At 46.4% G+C, this 17342-nt stretch overlaps 3 protein-coding genes across 9 annotated transcripts in view; 1 reads left to right on the top strand and 2 right to left on the bottom strand.

Moving 5' to 3' along the window:
• Positions 1-1775: 1775 nt before the first annotated feature.
• nfkbiab (nuclear factor of kappa light polypeptide gene enhancer in B-cells inhibitor, alpha b) lies at positions 1776-4939 on the bottom strand. Its single transcript, XM_049741212.2, has 6 exons — positions 4589-4939; positions 3499-3604; positions 3189-3399; positions 2639-2727; positions 2302-2562; positions 1776-2222 (listed from the first exon to the last, which is right to left on the bottom strand). Exons 1-6 carry the CDS (start codon positions 4837-4839, stop codon positions 2187-2189), a joined length of 954 nt encoding a protein of 317 aa, XP_049597169.1. The 5' UTR covers positions 4840-4939; the 3' UTR covers positions 1776-2186.
• Positions 4940-6832: 1893 nt separating this feature from the next.
• On the top strand, positions 6833-9814 carry LOC125981245 (insulinoma-associated protein 2). Its single transcript, XM_049741195.1, has one exon. The coding sequence runs from the start codon at positions 6956-6958 to the stop codon at positions 8897-8899; it is 1944 nt and encodes a 647-aa protein (XP_049597152.1). The 5' UTR covers positions 6833-6955; the 3' UTR covers positions 8900-9814.
• A 41-nt stretch (positions 9815-9855) lies between these two features.
• Positions 9856-17342, bottom strand: part of ralgapa1 (Ral GTPase activating protein catalytic subunit alpha 1) — a 33444-nt gene continuing 25957 nt past the window's right edge. For 6 of the 7 annotated variants that reach the window (XM_049741141.1, XM_049741143.2, XM_049741140.1 and 3 more), the window contains 2 exons: positions 14033-14157; positions 9856-11418 (listed from right to left, as the gene is read on the bottom strand). In XM_049741141.1, coding sequence (XP_049597098.1) covers positions 11273-11418; positions 14033-14157 — 271 coding nt within the window. In that variant the 3' untranslated portion in view covers positions 9856-11272. Of the gene's footprint in view, positions 11419-13353; positions 13386-14032; positions 14158-17342 lie in introns of all 7 variants that reach the window. The other variant, XM_049741142.2, reaches the window with a different exon arrangement.

Raw genomic sequence — 17342 nt, forward strand, 5'->3', positions numbered from 1 at the left:
GAGGGTCCGATTTCAGGTAAGGAGAAGGAGGAGCCAGCTAGGACACGAGAGAAAGTCTCGTTTGTGTGCCTTCCTTCAGAGCATTCCGAGCTGTGACACCATTGTGCAGACTTCAGGAGACACCTGGCACATCCCCTATGACGACACAGGCGAACGAAGCACATATGAAGTACCGCACAAATGGCTGTGCCTTACCAGGATTTCCTGAAAACATGATCATTAAAACGGATTAAGAAAAAAATTAAAATGTCTGCGCTCGAATCGATGTGCTGTCATTAAAAGCCGTGCGCTCATTAAGGTCACACGTTGTGTGGATGGGAACATTTGAAGTGTGCTCCTGTTACAGTTTGTACATAAGCACTGCAGTCAAGTAGTAAGCTAATGCTAGCCAAGTAGAAAGCTAATGCTAGCGCGAGCGTTAGCGAGAAGCTAACGAATGCATTCAACACATGATTGTGTTCCCCAAAAATAAAACAGCACGTTTGATGCAATTCATCTGATACAACTACTAAACGACGTCCACAAGAAGTGAAAACATAGAGCGCACAACAGAAAGACTGATGCTAATGCTAAAAAACGAGGGCACGCAATATCAAAGTGTGTCATCTCAAGCTTACCGTTTCACTGTGTCCGTCGTTTCCATAGATCCACGGAACTGAACCCTCAATAAAAAAAAAAAAAAAAAAAGGCTTTCGGCAAATCCTTCTCTGTACTGACTGATGGAACGCTTGTCTTTGAACAAGCAGGACTTTGTGGGAACGTTGTCCTGAAAAATGCAACTTAACCAGGCACTTTTTTGAGGTTCTTATGCTGGGGAAATGAGTTGTGTGGATTAATGCCTTCAACAAGGGAACTTTTTGGTCTCTCTACTTTGGCATCCTTGAGTTGTTTGGACTACAAAAGTCTCCTCAAGTAATAAAGATGACGGATTAGCAAAACCGTTTGGCCGCACCTATCACCTTGTTTGGTAGTCCCGCCCCAAAGGATGTGACGTAATGGGTACGAATACGAAATAGAGAATGGCTCAAATTGAACGGAGTAAAAAAACATCCCCCAATTAGATTGTAAAAGTATCTCTGCTGCACCTGGAGAGATTAGCTCAAACTTTTCTACAGTCCTGGAGACTCCAAGTGCACAAGAAAATGTATTTAAATGCTAAGAAAGTGAATTGTCCATGCTATGTGTCATTTTTACTGGTAAGCTATTTCTCGAACCGGCCCGCAGGTTACTCATGTGGTCATCATGCAGGTGCTGGCGGGCACGATCTTTGTCTAAATGATATCTAAGGCAAGTCATCTTTCTTAAAAATGAGCATTTGAATCGAATCTAAAGAGATGACGTGCAGAGCAAGACGAGTACTCAAATTGCTCTCAAGTCTGAAATCACATGAGGTTACTGAAGTGAAACTCTTGAAAGTCCCCTCCCTTATCTTGACTGAAACATCCTGTTGGGCAGATTCCCTTCTATGGTGCACGCGAGGACGGAATGTGATGAACAGCTGAGTGTTCTTGGGAATTTCCTGCCGACACGCACACACCCCAAAGAGTCCAGATTGACGCGGCCTCATCCTGCGCACAAATTTCCCCGACGTGTGACAAGTTCCTCATTGTCGTTCTCATTCAGCAGTGCGTCTTGCTTGCGTGACAGCTTATGCAATAAATCAAGCGTAAAAACTCACTTATTCAGGTCAACAAAGCTACAAAGTCGTTTGACTTGATTGCGTTCCATTGATTTCAAATGGATTGTTTCAGTGTGAGCCAGCCACAAACAAAGCCTTTTCCCTGTTAAATATGAGTGTTTTAATTTAAATGGAGTGTCGCTGTCAAACATTTACAATCCGTTCTAGTTTACACAAACACAGCTTCCATAGAAAATACTTCTTTGTATTCACAGCATTTACAATATCATACAAGAGAGCGAGCTGCTTGTGTGGAAAGATGGATGCGTTTGTGAATGATTAGCACGCCGCAAGCTCACGAGGTGCGTTGGCGCGCTGCTGCCGGTCCATTGAGCTGTTTAAGAAGCCCCTCAAGCTAGCTGCCTGTTAGCTTTTGCTGCTCTCTTTGCCGTCCACTGTTTGCGACCTCGGCCACGCCACCTCTGTGCGGCTTCAGCCAAACCCAAAAGCGAGCGGTAGACACGCCTCGCCAGGTCTTTCCTCTTCATCCTCCTTTGGTCTCCTCCTGCTAATGGCCGTTCCACGTGAAGTCATCGTAAGCCACCTGAAAAACCCAACACGTGGTGTTTAGACACGGAGCTCGCCAACAGAACTTTGGACCGTGAGCTGCAGTCGACGCGCACCTCCTCGTCCGACTCTCCGTCCTCCTCGTCTTCGCTGTCGTCCGATTCGCTGTCGGGCAGCTCCCTCAAGTCGGGATGGGTCAACGCGCACAGTTCCTTCTTAATGTCGTCGTTGCTGCGACCGTAGGTGAGGTGGAAGGGGGTGTGGCCTCCGAACGTCAAGAGGTTGGGGTCAGCTCCCTTTTTCAGCAACAGCCTGACCAGCGACAGATTCTGCTGGTCGACAGCCAGGTGCAGCCCGCCGCGGCCGTTGCGCTGCTCCTACGGGATGAGTGATGCGTTTCAAATTGGAATTCATAAACAAAACAAAAAAGCATGTTGCATGAGTCTGCTGTACCTTGGCGTTAACATCAGCTCCCAGGTCCACGAGATTCTCCACCAGCGAAAGGAAACCGTGAAGTGAGGCCAAGTGGAGGCAGTTCTGACCTGTGGAAGACGTCAGATGAGCAGCTTGACAACACAGAGCAGAGCAGAGCAGAGCAGAGCAGAGCAGAGCAGAGCAGAGCAGAGCAGAGCAGAGCAGAGCAGAGCAGAGCAGAGCAGAGGCTCTCGTGTCCAAATGATGCTGCCTCAAACATCAAATGGATATTTGACACTAACATGATGCAGGGCTTGGCTTACGAGTTGGAATTTGTTCTCATATCCTAATTTGTGGCTTTGTGTCAAAGTGAAATCTATAAATACATTGATCAAGCAATGTTTTGCAACTCCTGAATTGGGCCACTTGTAAATCAAGTACCACACTGTAGCTGATGAAGGAAATTGAGTCCAAAGGCCACCCCTATGCAACAGTGACCTTTTATATTAAGCACTCCATATTTTAAAAAAAACAAAATGAAGTATTTAAAACAACAACAACAACAAATGCTATTTTGCTCAAAGCTTACCTTGGTAGTTGCATGCCGCCATCATCGTTTGGAGATGCTCCGGGCGGCAAAACTGCGTGAGGACGCTGAAGCACAGCAGGTTGCCGTGCCGACAGGCTATATGGAGGGGCGTGTCCCCGCTGTCGTCCACCAGCGTGGGATCGCAGCCGTCGGCCACCAGCCGCTGGCACACGTCCGATTGGTTGGTTATGACTGCTAAATGGAGAGGCGTCTGTAGTAGGATAAAGGGGGGAAAAAAAAAAAAGAGCAAAATGAACATCTTTTCAACGGCTCTGCGCTTCGGGAGCTAAACAAAGTTGAGCTCACGCACCTGTCGCTGGTCATTTTGGATGTTGAGGAAGTTTGTGTTCTTGGACAGCTCGATCATTGTTCTGATGTAGTCTTTTACCTCGTGAATAATAGCCAAGTGGAGAAGCCTGGAGGCAGACAAGGACCAGCTTTTTTTTAACACGCGCAGCCAAAACTCTTTCAAAGAAACAAAAGTGACAGGTCAGCATCATTAAAGAATCCTGGAATCAGCATCAGATTTGCTGACAAACATGGCAAAATGGCTCTGTGGGGAGATAGCATCCTATGGGGGGGTGGGGGTGGATCCAAACACTCATTTGTCTGTTGCAATTATATGACTCCTTGCGTTCTGGATCACGCCTGTTCCGATGTCCTGTTAAATGGCTCAATAATGTGCTTGGTCTGAGCCAAATCCGATTTGGACACTCGCCTAAACATTTGATTGGAGGAGGAATCTGATTTGAGTCAGATATGCAGTCCTACTTTGTGGACCCGGATTTGACGCATAGGGAAATACTGGAGCAATAGATTCATTGTGATCATGGACTATAATGCGACACTGTAGGGTGATTTTCTTTGGGGGGGGTTTTCTTCACTCATTTCATAGGCTCTTAAACGGGACCTAATTGACCTGCGTACTCGGCTGCAACTTCTGCACTCGTGTTTTCCCCTTTGTGATTTCAAGTACTTTCGGAGCACTTCTCGTTTTGACGGAAGGCAGCGCGCGCCGCTTGGGATAGTTCGGCGGCGCGCATGGGACTTTCCCAGTCTGACCCGCGGCCATAGTAAATTCCTGCTGAGAATGGCCTTTTGTTTACGTGCAGTCCTGCTGGTCCAAGGCCGCAACTGAACCAAAAGACTTCCAGTGTGGCGCACGAATAGCATCACGTTACTTTAAGAGAGACGAAGGGGAGGGGGAAAGAAGGGGGGGAAAAGCGTTTTAATGGCAAGTTGGGAAGAAAAGGCTCCCCACAGGAAAGGAGTCGAATTACCTCGCAGGCAGACGGACGGACGGGCAAGGCCAGCCGATTTGGCGAGCTACGCTAGTTTGATCGATCGAGTGGATTGCGACGTGCAGCCCGCAATCGTCATTTGCGTCATGTGCAACTTACGTGTCTCCGTCTTCGTTGACTTGTGTTTTCCATTCTTGTATCTCGGCGGCCGCGCAAGCTGCAAGTTGCTTGTTTTGCGATGGCTGGCACTCGAGTTGCAGGCGCCATATCTCTTCTGCTACAGCCTGGTAGTCCTCCTCTTTCAGAGAGTCCACGCCGCTGTCCAGACGCTCGTCCGTCGACGGCTTCCCTTCTTTGGACTCCCGGTTGTAATCCATTTGGTTGGTGACCGTGGTCCTGTGAAGGGCCATGCTCGCTCGCTCGCTCGCTTTCTCGCGCTTGCTTGTTGTCAGATCGGATGTGCGCTCGGTTCCTTCGCTTCCACTGTGTGCTGTGTGTGTGTGTGTGGCTACTGGCTAGACTCCGCAGAGGCGGAGCTAAAAACGCTAGGTGGGGGATTTCCAGCAAACTGTCACTTAAAATAACATCCCTGGTAACGAGTGGGGATTTCTAGTGAGGCCCGTGCACGCAGTGCCATCACACATTTGCATATGATATTTGCAATTCCGTCAAATGCAGCAGTTTCAATGTGTACACTGATTCCTGGAGCCTAGCCCCACTTCATGTCCCAAAACTAGAAGCAACGTACGTATGTGCGTATGTGCGTGCACATCTCCACTCATGCGTACTTCAACTTGGAAACATATTTTACATTAATGGAGATAAAATGACTTCCTCTCCATATCACTGAAAGAAGTACCTCTTAAGAACAATTCATCGCATTTAGTAGTAGTCAACAACATTGTACAGTTGAAATGCCAACATGAAAGTGTCATTTGCTTTGCTTTCAACTTTGATCCAGGCAAGATAATGAATGAACAATACTTTGTGTTGTTGGGAATCCCGGGACCTTCTGGACATGAGATGACAAGCACAACAGTGACTGACTCATGAAACAACACAAATTGGGCTGAAAGGTCGATGAGCTTTTATTTTAATCCACTAGAGGGAGACAAATGACGGAGATTTGTCCAGCTGAGTTGAAACGAGTGTGTGGCTTATTCACTTGTATTCATTCATGTGGTGTCTTTATGGCAACTTAAATGTGTCATCGTAATCATTCATTCTTTTGTTCAAGCAGCAGCTGTTGTGAAATGCTCAATAGAAAGTCCTATTGTTGTGTATAAAACTTATTCATACACAAGGTAACTCAATGTGCTGCGCAAAACACATTTAAAGGCAAACGAATTAAAGACATAAAAAAACTGCAGGATTTTAAAAAAGCAGAAAAATGAAGTCCAAAACTAGAACGCACAGCGCAACTTTGTAAAAGTTAAAAACAGCTGTTCCACAAAATATGATGCACTCCATAACAAATTGGGGTAAAAAAAAAAAAGGAATCAAACACAACAACAACAAAGTCTGTATATCAAGCAGCAACATGCTTCTTCAGACCCAAAAGGCCTGTGGCCAAGTCAAGGGAAGCTTTATAGGATCTGAGATTAAAAAATGATTTGAAAAAAAAAAAAAAAAATCAGTATAGAAAGACTATTTTCCCACCTTGTTTGCACAGCCATTTGTATCCCCCACATCCCCAGACGGCCATCATCAGGCCAGGAGCTCCAACACTTGGGGCTTGTTCTCACGCTCATCCCTCTTGATTGATTTCCAGAAGAATGACCCCGCCTCCACTCACCCACTGGCCGAACATCGTTTGTGTGTGTGTGTGAGGGGGGGCGGGGGGGTCTGGCTGGATGAAAGTCCGTCTGATCCCTTATCAGCCAGAGCAGTTCCTGCTGGGGGGAGTATGGGTGCGATCATTGCCCAAACACACAGACACGCTCGCAGGGGGCGTATCCAACACACACACACACACACACACACATATACACACGCACACGCACGCACCCACGCACGCACGCACACACACACACACTGAGGGAAATCCATTCCCAAGCTCTTCCCACCATGCCAATGAAGACACTTGAATGGGAGCGACACCTTCATTAGTAGTCTTCCATCGATATGATCTGAATGTGCAAGTCCTATGGGTGCTGTTACTAACGTCAGCAAGCCACGCAGCGTGCGTGCGTAGAGACAGCTTCTGATTGGAAAAGTAGATTTGAAACAAATATGGTGAGCAAAATGAAAACACCCAAATAATGCTACGATTGATTAAAAACATTTATAATAGGGCCTGGAAAATAAACAGGACAGTATGATAATAATATAATATAAATACATTACATCTGCCCCCCCCCCCCTCTCATACGCATGAGCCAATGGAACAGGAGATTTCATACCTCTGCAAATAAATGCTACAAATAAACGGTCGTGTGCTGTTGCCTATTTATTTCACCTATTATAACTCTTCCGAGCGTTCATCATCAGAAGTAACACAAAATTGGGCCGCCAAATAATCGATAAATGTACAGCGGCTTGAATTTCTTCTTCTTCACGTCCCTGGAGTGGAGTCATGGAGTGGAGCGCGCAAGAGAGAATCAAAAACACGCACCGTGCTCCAATCGCACCTGCACCCACTCCCCCACCGGCCGGCCAGCCCCTCCTTCGTCCTCCCCATCCGAGCCCTACTTGAAAGTGGTTTCAGACAAGAGACCATGCTCTTTCTCGCCTGGTGGTGCCACGAACATCATCATCACCACCACCACCACCACCATCATCATCGTCAGCATGCCTCGAGGATTCTTGGTGAAGAGGAACCGGCGATGTTCGGCGTCGTATCGAGCGCGAAAAAGCAACAAAGTTGTCAAGTGTGACGATGACAAGAACCACCAGGCAGAAGCTGAGCTGTGCGAGCCCGAACCCGTGAAGGAGAACCACGTGTGGGGCGTCCCGAGTCCCGACGTCGCGCCCCCGCTGGCGCCCCGCGAGGACTCCACGGGAGTCACTGAGGTTTGGAACCTGCACGTGGAGTCTGCGCTGGAGGCGGAGTCGGACCGACGCGCGCAGTTGCCGGACTCCGAAGTGGACGTTGTGTCTCCCGTGGGAGACTTTTCGTGCTTCTTCCCACCTCCGCCTCCATTCATTGAAACCCGGAGCTCCAGACCTCTGGCGCCGCACGGCGAGGGAGAAAAGGCGGCGTTGTTTCCAGAGACATGCCCGTCCTCAGCCCCGGAGACTGACTTGCCGTTTTTGGTGAGTTCAACGCCGAACACGCACTTTTCCCCTTACGGTCCCACGTCGAACGACATGGCACGACTGTTAATGAACCCCCAGCCGCAGGCGCATTTGGGAAAACGTTCATTCCCGGAGTCGAACAGAGCCAGAGCCAAAGCCAAAGTGAACCGCAAACTTACCTTCGAGGACGAAGTCACCACATCTCCGGTTTTAGGTCTGCGCATCAAGAAGGAGAGCCCGGAAGGAGCAGGGGCAGGAGCAGGAGCAGGAGCAGGAGCAGGTGCAGGAGCAGGAGCAGGAGCAGGAGCGAGGCGACACCACCGCGACATGTCGTCCGGAAGTCAGCCGCTGGGGGAGTTCATCTGCCAACTTTGCAAGGAGGAGTACACCGACCCGCTGTCCCTCGCGCAGCACAAGTGCTCCCGCATCGTGCGCGTCGAGTACCGCTGCCCCGAGTGCGACAAAGTGTTCAGCTGTCCCGCCAACCTCGCTTCGCACCGCCGCTGGCACAAGCCGCGTCCACCGGCGGTCGTCAACCCAGGCCGAGCGCAGACACCAGCAGCGGCGGCGGCGGCGAATAAACACGACGCGGACGGGAAGGAGAACGAGTTGTTGTGTGGCAATCAGCACCAGGCGCTGCGGGACAGTTCCGCCCCCGACTCCTCTTCAGCTGGCTACCCGCACGATAGCCCCCCTCCGAGCCTGCTTCTGTTCAGCGGAAGCTCGTACGAGCCGCTCGCCTTTGTCCAAGAAGAGGAGGATGACGCAGAAGTGTTGGATTGTTGCTACTGCGGCAAAAAGTTCCGTCGGCAAGCTTACCTGAAGAAGCACATGGCAGCGCACGAGATGGCAGCCGGGCCGTCGCCGCCCGCTCCGAGCCGCCAGGTCGTGTTCGCCTGTCACCTGTGCGGCGCGCGCTTCCCGACGGCCGACATTCGCGACAAGCATCGCGTATGGCACGCAGTGAGAGACGAGCTCCTGGCGAGCGGAGGAGCCCACGGCTTCGGGGCGGAGGGATACGGCGTGCTGGACAAGGGCTGCGAGCAGCAGCAGCAGCAGCAGCGGCAGCAGCAGCAGCTGTTCGCCTGCAAACACTGTCCCGCCACCTTCCTCGGCTCTCCGGGCCTGACGAGGCACATGAACAAGTGCCATCCCGGAGACAACATGCACGTCATCATGCACATGGCCGTCAGACACGGAGAAGTCCGACTTTCCTCTTCTACTCACCCGTGACCGGAGGCAACATTAGCTACAGCTACGGACACGGGAGAGGAACGCAACGGAACGGGCCAGGTTGTCGGCACTCCGTTAGGCCCGTGACGGACAGTGACAGGAGCTCGAAAATATATTATTGTATTTCTGCTAGGTGGGAACCCGAATTTGCACCGCAGTCAAAACGCTTTCTATCGTAACCTGTAAGGCAGCATTCAAACTCATATCGACAGCTGGCTAAATATTTGCATAAAAAACACGTCCAGACCAAGAATATAAAAGAGGTGAATAAAAAAAACAAAAATGAAATACGGCGGTTTACAATTGCTGGTTGCAGTATTTTGCCCCAGTCATGCAGCTAAGCTTACCAATTGAAACAGCTCCGTTAGATACAGTGCAAAAAAAAAACAACAACCAAAAAAAAAAAAAAACCCCAGAAGTACAATAACAAACATCAATAGTCAACATAATGTTAATCGAACACTGATGGATACGGCCATATTTTGGGATCCCATTACACGATCGAAAACAAGCAAATAAAATAAAAAGATTCAACGCACGTGAACAAGTACGAGAGGAGCAGTGAACTATCCGCGGTGCTGAAACCGCTGCTATACTATAAATGACACATGCATTACATTTTTGTTTAAGTTTTCCTACAAAGTAAAACTTTTTTTTGGGCACAGTACATGGATGAAATGAATAATCTTATTTGCCATAATTTGCCTTTCCTATTAAATGTGCCAATTGACCAATACAATATTTTCATACGGAAATGGAAACCAATAAGTCCTATAGTAAAATCTCTCTATGGGGTATGAACTGCTGCCGCAAACATTTTTGATGCCCGAGACGTTGTATGTGATTGAATCCAGTGCGTATATATTTAATATGTTTAATGTGACATAAGTGTCAATAAACACTCGTGCTAATTGAGGATCCTGTGTTCTTTTCAAACAATTCTACACACCAGTGAATATTATCAACAGTTTATTCTCAACACATCCATGCTGTTTTTTTGCTTGTTTACTGTTGATGTTTACACATTGACCATAAGATTTTATGAATATCTGTTTACTTGATCAATACATGCAGTTATAGTACCGGGTTGGCTGGAATCATGCAGTAGCCTATTTATAATGCCTGCTACACGAAGAGTGTTTTAAATGGACCAAAACAAGCAGCGAGCTTCTGCAATTTGACCATTTAGAAATCGACTTATTTCTCTTTAACCTCGGCATACTTTGAAGTCTAACAAGTTGTACATCATTTTTGCCATAGACAAACCAACAAAATAAATTGTAACAGCGGCTACAGTCAATGCAGTGAAACAGAAAAAAAGGAAATACCAGCAAAGTTTGTCATCATGTATAATGCGAGCGGAAGAACATTCACTCTCGAAAAGCTTTTGGGAAACACAGCGGTCTATTTCCTGGAAAGTGGCAATACATTTCCAAGCTTCCCAAGCAAGTACTGTGACGCCAAAGATATTTTCAATTTATTTTAAGGCACTTCTACTTTTCTTTGTGATTTGCCAGTGAAGCAGAATTATGCTACTTGAGATGCCAATTTGATAATATTATGTATTCACCGTAGTGTTGAATTTGAATTTCATTGCCATTTTTCCCAACCAAATTGGAAGAGGAAGCTTTGAAGTCTGGTCATATGAATCCACATTTGGTTTTTGCAGCAATTGTCGTAACAGCACATGACTCCCGTGTTCCAAACTATAGACATTAATTATCTAATGTGTACATTTATACTCAGAGGGGCAAAACAAAAAAAAAAAAAAAAAGATTACGCAGCGGTTCTGTTGCGCTGAATGACAAAGTCGACTAAAGCCTTGCCAGGATAAAGGAACAAAATAAGCAACATCTTAAATGAATGGAGGAAAAATGAGAGTAACAAACATCAGTGCTTGTCCACGTTATACAGCAAAATTCAATACAACTTGTAAATATACAGAATGTATTTGTTTTTTGGCTCAAAAGTTTTCTATTGTTGGCAAAGCCTTTGTAGGTTGTATTTACAATTTATGAGGCCAAATAGACGTACAGTATATATAGCTTCATGCAATTTTCCACTGAAATCTTACAATCATACAGTATTTCTCATATCATTCAAGACCTGGTGAAGAATAAGTCTCCTAACAACCAGTGGAAGAGGAATTTGTGTAACGCTATCACAGTGCGTGTCTTTGTGTGCACGCGCACAGTTGTAAAATAAAGTTAGAGTATAATATATTCCACAAAATACAGTAGCACAGACGGCCTAGAACAAGTTCTTTTTTTTTTTTTTTTTTTGAGCGTACGACTCACACATCCAAGTTGTGACACAAGTAGCCATTGCATTTGTTGTATTTTGTTTCAGTTTGAACGGGGTGCCATATGCACATCAAGTCTTGTTGGCCGATCCCGAGGAACGTCGAAGCTTCATGGACATGCGCGTCTTGCTAGTTCGAGGAGACATGGGGGAGGCCGAGTCGCTCCCGGCCTCCCCAAGTGCCGGACTTTCTGACCGAAGAATCTCGAGGCAGGAGCCTGCGGGGGAGGAGGAGGAGGTGGCGAGGGCATATGGTGAGGGGGTGGGGTGAAGGTGATGAGGGGATCACAAAATAGTTACACTCTGCGCCCCCCCCCCCCCCCCACACACACACACACACATGCCAAGACATGTAACAGGCTTTTTTTTTTCAGGGGTTCTAAAAACACACTAATATAAAACACAAAGGTTATTTCTAAGCTGACAGACACACAAGGCACTACAAGTGAAGAGCAACATACGGACAGGTGAAAAGCTTACACCACACTTGACTGTGTCTATGTGCGTGTGTTTGAGACACTGAAAGTTTTATGCCTGCCTTTTATAGAATACTACACTAAAATAAACTATCACTACAAATCACTATTAATTTCATTGACTTTTTCAGATTATTTCTATGTATTTCTGTCCGCCATACCATTCACAGCTGGCGTGAAGAACCTTCTGCTTCAAACCTTTGCCTTTCACCCTGAGCCGAAAACTATCCTGCGCTTTAGGGACCATGCGACACACAACACTGTGGTCCTCTGGGGTGGGGTGGAGCAATGCAGAAAAAGGAAGAATATCACAAGACAAAGATGGAGGATGGAAAACATAAGAGAACAAGGAATGAAAGGAATAAACAACACACGCAGAGAAACAATGGACAAGAAGGAAGTCAAATGACCACAAATAGCCAAATGGGAAGGAGAAGGAGAGAAAAAATAAATAAATAAGGGCAACAGCAAAAGGAGAGAAAGAGGGGGAAAAGGAAGGAAGCAAAGAAGGAAGGAAGGAAGGAAGGAAGCAAGCAAGGAAGTAAGGAAGGAAGAAGGAAGGAAGCAAGGAAGGAAGGAAGAAGGAAGAGAAGGAAGCAAGGAAAGAAGGAAGGAAGAAGGAAGAGAAGGAAGCAAGGAAGGAAGGAAGAAGGAAGAGAAGGACATTAATCAACAAATAGGAAGGCCCAAGAAAAAAAAAAAGGAAAGGTTCAAAATGAAACAAGAAAAATGAAAACATGACAAGAAATAAAACAAGGCAAAAAAGAATCAAGCAGAAATGGACAGACAATGGAAAAAAACTTCCAGGCTGACAAACAAACAATTGAGTGAGGACATGGAATTTATTCTGAACACTACGGCTGATTTCTAACGTTACATTGAAACAGGCAGCTCTGCAAAGCCTGTCTTTTATTTTCATGTGATGTCCATGATATGACTAAAAATAATCACAAGGTTAGCACGCTGTTCAATCAATGCCTCCGTTTTCAAATAAAATCTTAATACTTTTGTGTATACTGTATGTGTGTGGTGGTGGTGGTCGAAAAGCAGAAGGAAGGAGCAGACATGAGGTTAGTCAGGGCAAAGTTCAGCGAGACAAGTCACAGTGTTGGTAGACAGGTTGAAGGATCAAACTTTCTCGGAGTTAAAGAGAAGGAAGGATCTGTCATGTCCACATTAGAGTGTAGTTTGACTTATTATAAACAAGCTTGATGAACACCGCAAGAGCAAGAGGGGGAGCTGCGGGGGCACTGACCCCCCCCCCCCAAAATATGGATGGGATTTCTTTCCGCTCGGGCACATATGATGAATTTTTTGAGGACACTTGGGGGTTTGCAAATGTTTTGTTGCTTTGCTTTGCTTTGCTTTGCTTTGCACACCCCGAGATACCCCCAAAGGAAAAAAAAAAATCCGAGCTCCGCCAGTGCTGGTGATGTCATTTAACTCTATTATTGTACTATGCTGCAATTGATTGTATTGTGCACCAAACTACATTGAAAATGACAATTCCTTCTGGAAAACTCAACAGGCTTCCAGGCACACATGCAGACCTGCAAGTGTAGGAAAGGCAGAAAAATGCAGTGCAAAGGCATGGGAAGAGTTATAAAAACAAAAAAAACATGTGAAAATGTGAAAGGGAAGAACCAATTCGACTGTTGTTCATGTGGCCGGGCTTACCTTTTAGCTATAGGCAAGTGACACAATACGATCTAAAGAATGGGGGGAGGGGGGGGGGGGGGGGGGGGAGGGGGGGGGGGGGAGGGAGAAACAAGAAGAAAACAGAAAAAAAAAAAAAAGAACCAAACCAAAAGATAGAACACATGAAGATAAGGATGAACACAAATCAACCAAAGGGAGAGAAAAAAAAGAACCAAAAAAACAGAACGGGAAAAATGTTTGATCACTGCGTTGTTATACATAGAAGGCCGTTAAAGGGATAGGGAATTATTTCGGAGCACAGGATGGCTGCAAACTGAAAGATTCATCCAACCATGTCACCTTGTGCTCTGAAACATCAAGTATTTGGGGCTGAACAACGCACACACGCTAGGTCATTGCTTTACAAGTCATCCTGCGTGTCATTCAGCCTCAAAGTAAAGTTAGCATTCTTAGAATAAGCCACAACAGCTTGGTAGGACAGCACATCTGATGACACACAACACAATATAGGCCTGAATATGACTTGCTTGTTAGCATAGCACATGGAAATAACTGCAAATGGCAATCATTTCATTGCCTATGAATGACAAGATTTGAAAAGACATTGAACCAGACTCATAAGCGAAGACTTCTAAGTAGGCTGCGTCATAAAGGGACTCGTTGGGGTGAGGTGACAGTGCGACTGGGACCATTGTACCTGTGTCTGTAGGCAGATGAGTGCAGGGAGCCGGACTGTAGACGCGAGCAGCGTAATCCTCAAAGGTGGTTGGCTCCTGATGATGCTGCACGATGGTTTCCAAGTATCGGGCTCGTTCCTCGTAGCTGATGTCGCACGTCAAGGTCAAATCAAAATAGTGTGGATGGCAAATAAAAGAAATGAGAACAAATCTGAAATGAACGAGCGTTGAAATTCGCTATTTGAATGGTTACCATGCATTATGAATCAATGGCGGCTGGGCAAGTGTATAAAAAACAAAAAAAAAACACTAAATGTAACGAGGATGAAAATAAAAACAATTGTGCCCATCTTCAGTCACTGTAAATGATTTCCTATATGAATCCATACTGGATAGAAGAACACAATGGTGAGCATTCTGAGAGCAATTTATCACTTGTATTACAGCCTTCAGCCACAGCGGTGCAGAGAGTCAGCAGGACTTCAAGTGTCCATATATTAGCCATAACCTCGTTGATAGAATGACATTTACGTTATTCTCCTCAGTCCGAGTCATACATCCAACTCTAATGACGTGCGGGCAGGGCAAGGCGAGGCGAGGCGAGGCAGGCGAAGCTGCACACACTCTCCTCTCCTCTCCTCTCCTCTCCTCTCCTCTCCTCTCCTCTCCTCTCCTCTCCTCTCCTCTCCTCTCCTCTCCTCTCCTCTCCTCTCCTCTCCCCTCCCTATAGTATTACCATTTACCTTCCCAGTTCCAATATCAAATGATGAGGGGAAATGTCGCTGCTTGCACCACTAAACATGATGAGATGCATATGTGCAGGCCAATGAATCTTCAGAATGAAATCTGCGTTTGTACCTCTGCATGAGATAGTGAATGGCCGGCCAGCCGGCCAGCCATTTGCAATAGCGCCCATGGATTTTCCATTGGCTTAGATGGACGCTCAAAAGGAGAGGGATTCGGGTCTAATCGTAACTGATCCAGTTAGAGACAATCATCTGAACAATAACACGGCTCCGTCAAAGTGGAGAGACAGACAGCGCTGAGGGGGAGGGAGGGAGGCAGGCAGGCAGGCAGGGAGAACGACAAAGAGCTTGGTGATGGAGACCAAAAGTAGTAGGCAGAGATTCTACTGCCATTGCGCCTCATTGTGGCCGTGCTCGGCTCCTCTGATCACTTGCCACAGACCAAAGAGAGGCCTTGTTAGCACATTACAAGCTGGACCCGCCGCTGGAAGAAAGGTGTACGTACGCATGTGTGTGCGTGCGTGCGTGCATGTGTGTATACATTCAGGCAATTTACTTGTGATGATTTTCCCACCTTTTTTCACAATGTGAAGTCTGTGACTATTTTCTTTTCCGTCCGTCTGTCCGTATGTCCGTGTCATTTTTTTCATTCAAGTGCAAGTTATGCAAGCTACTCAAATGTTCAGTCGGGCTGGAGTGAGTGAGTGAGTGAGTGAGTGAGTGAGTGAGTGAGTGAGTGAGTGAGTGGAATGCCAATAAAGTAAGTAAAAGCAGCTGACTATCTCTGTCATGTATGGCCATTGTGCAAACAAGCTGCAAAGTGCTTTATTGACAACGGCTCGGAGACTGCTCGGCGCACATCGATAGTCTGACACTTCTCCGGTATTCAAGCCAAGCCCAGCAAATAATGTGGAAAATGACTTGTTACGTGAACTGCTCTGACAAAAAAAAATAAAACCAGTTTGTAATCGTTGCAGGAGAAGCTCCAAAAGCGACAGCCCCTTAAGCGATTAAGAGCAAGGCGCTGGCTCGCATAGAGGTTCAACTGCTCCCGTGTTTCTGCCTGCCTGCCTGCCTGCCTGCCTGCCTTTATCTGGCTGGGCATCTCACCCACGGCCACGGCCGCCGCCGCTGCCACCACCATGATATCTGTCCTCTCCACCCAAGGCATTGGAACAGACAACAGAGAGAAGCACATCAGAGGGATAATACAATTGGAACAGCTTTACAGCGTGTAATGATAACCCTATGTGTTCATGTGTGTGTGTGTCCATGCCCAAAGGAACACGCTAATGGCTTTATATCTTTCTGTGATAGCAATGATATGGAGGGCCTTGTGATTTCATTACAAGTGTGTGTGTGTGTGTGTGTCCACACACAACGGAGATGGTTTGGCCTATTGTACGACTCGCATTGAGGGGTGATGTGCACAAACACGCGCACTCACATCCGCTACAATATTTCTCCCCATTAAGCTGCTCTTTAACTCAATACACAAGGCGAGGCCATGGAGGGGAAAAAAAAAAAAAAAAAAAGTGATACATTCATTACCCTTTGTGGTGTGCACACGTTTCTTATCAACATCTCCACCACAGAGCAACTGCAAACTGTATTTCACACGCACACACACACACACACACACGCACAGAGTATGGGTGTTGGTGAACATTACACAGAGCATGACAATAATTGTCTAATTAAGGAGATAGATCTAATTCTTTGCTGCAGGCTCCAACAGCATTTGCTGCACGTACGCACGTATCACGCCAACATAATCTTGCTGCACAAAGATGAATATTTACTCCGATGAATGACATTTGATTTATTTGTCCAGAGTTGGGGACGGAGGCTTCGGCTGCCCTGCCCTGCCCTGCCCTGCCCTGCCCCTCGCTTCCATTCTACGCGCTTTCTGTCAAATGCAGCTATTTGTTTTTTGTAGGTTCAGAAGGGTTAGCTTGGCATTAAACCTTGGACAATTGTGACCAAAATAAAGACTAATTTGCATGAGCACCACCTGTTGATGAACTTCTATGAGTTGTATTTCCAATTCCAAACAAACTATATTGAGCCGCTTGAAGTGATGATGTTCAACGTGTGAGCTTCCACCATGTTCCAACATAACAATTAGTGCACTTCCTTTGAGGCCACCTTGTCATATGAAAAGACGGGCACAAAATATCCTTTTTCTTTTCCTTTTTTTTTTGCCGCAGATGAGGCTGTTTATGTCTCAGAGGGAGGTCTGCTGTCGCTGATGGCTTGAACTCATGGCTCTGCACTCGCAGCTCATTGGTACAACATGTGCACGGGCACAGTCATTTTGGGAATTAGGATCAAAAGACAGGATGGAACACAAGTCACATATTAACCTTACTTTTTACTGTTGCCTCTGATCTATCCCTCAGGTCGCGCTTTATAACACGGCCATGTGCTTTTGACATACACAGAGTATTTCCACCGTTTATACATCGCAATAATAATAATAAATATCATTGCATATGTGAAAAACCATCATTCTAGCGACTGCTGCCTTGGACTCAGATTATTTTTATATAGACCTAGACATGGTAAGACCTAAGCAAGCAAG

Source organism: Syngnathus scovelli, chromosome 14, assembly GCF_024217435.2.
Source record: "Syngnathus scovelli strain Florida chromosome 14, RoL_Ssco_1.2, whole genome shotgun sequence".
NCBI lineage: Eukaryota > Metazoa > Chordata > Actinopteri > Syngnathiformes > Syngnathidae > Syngnathus > Syngnathus scovelli.

What these genes read in the sequence shown, in the direction of transcription:
- nfkbiab (XM_049741212.2), bottom strand. Translation starts at nt 4,839, where the DNA reads ATGGCCCTTCACAGGACCACGGTCACCAACCAAATGGATTACAACCGG. An exon ending in GGCGGCATGCAACTACCAAG is followed by an intron (nt 2,728 to 3,188) that starts GTAAGCTTTGAG and finishes CGTCTTCCACAG; the next exon opens with GTCAGAACTGCCTCCACTTG. An exon ending in ACGGAGAGTCGGACGAGGAG is followed by an intron (nt 2,223 to 2,301) that starts GTGCGCGTCGAC and finishes TGGGTTTTTCAG; the next exon opens with GTGGCTTACGATGACTTCAC.
- LOC125981245 (XM_049741195.1), top strand. Translation starts at nt 6,956, where the DNA reads ATGTACAGCGGCTTGAATTTCTTCTTCTTCACGTCCCTGGAGTGGAGT.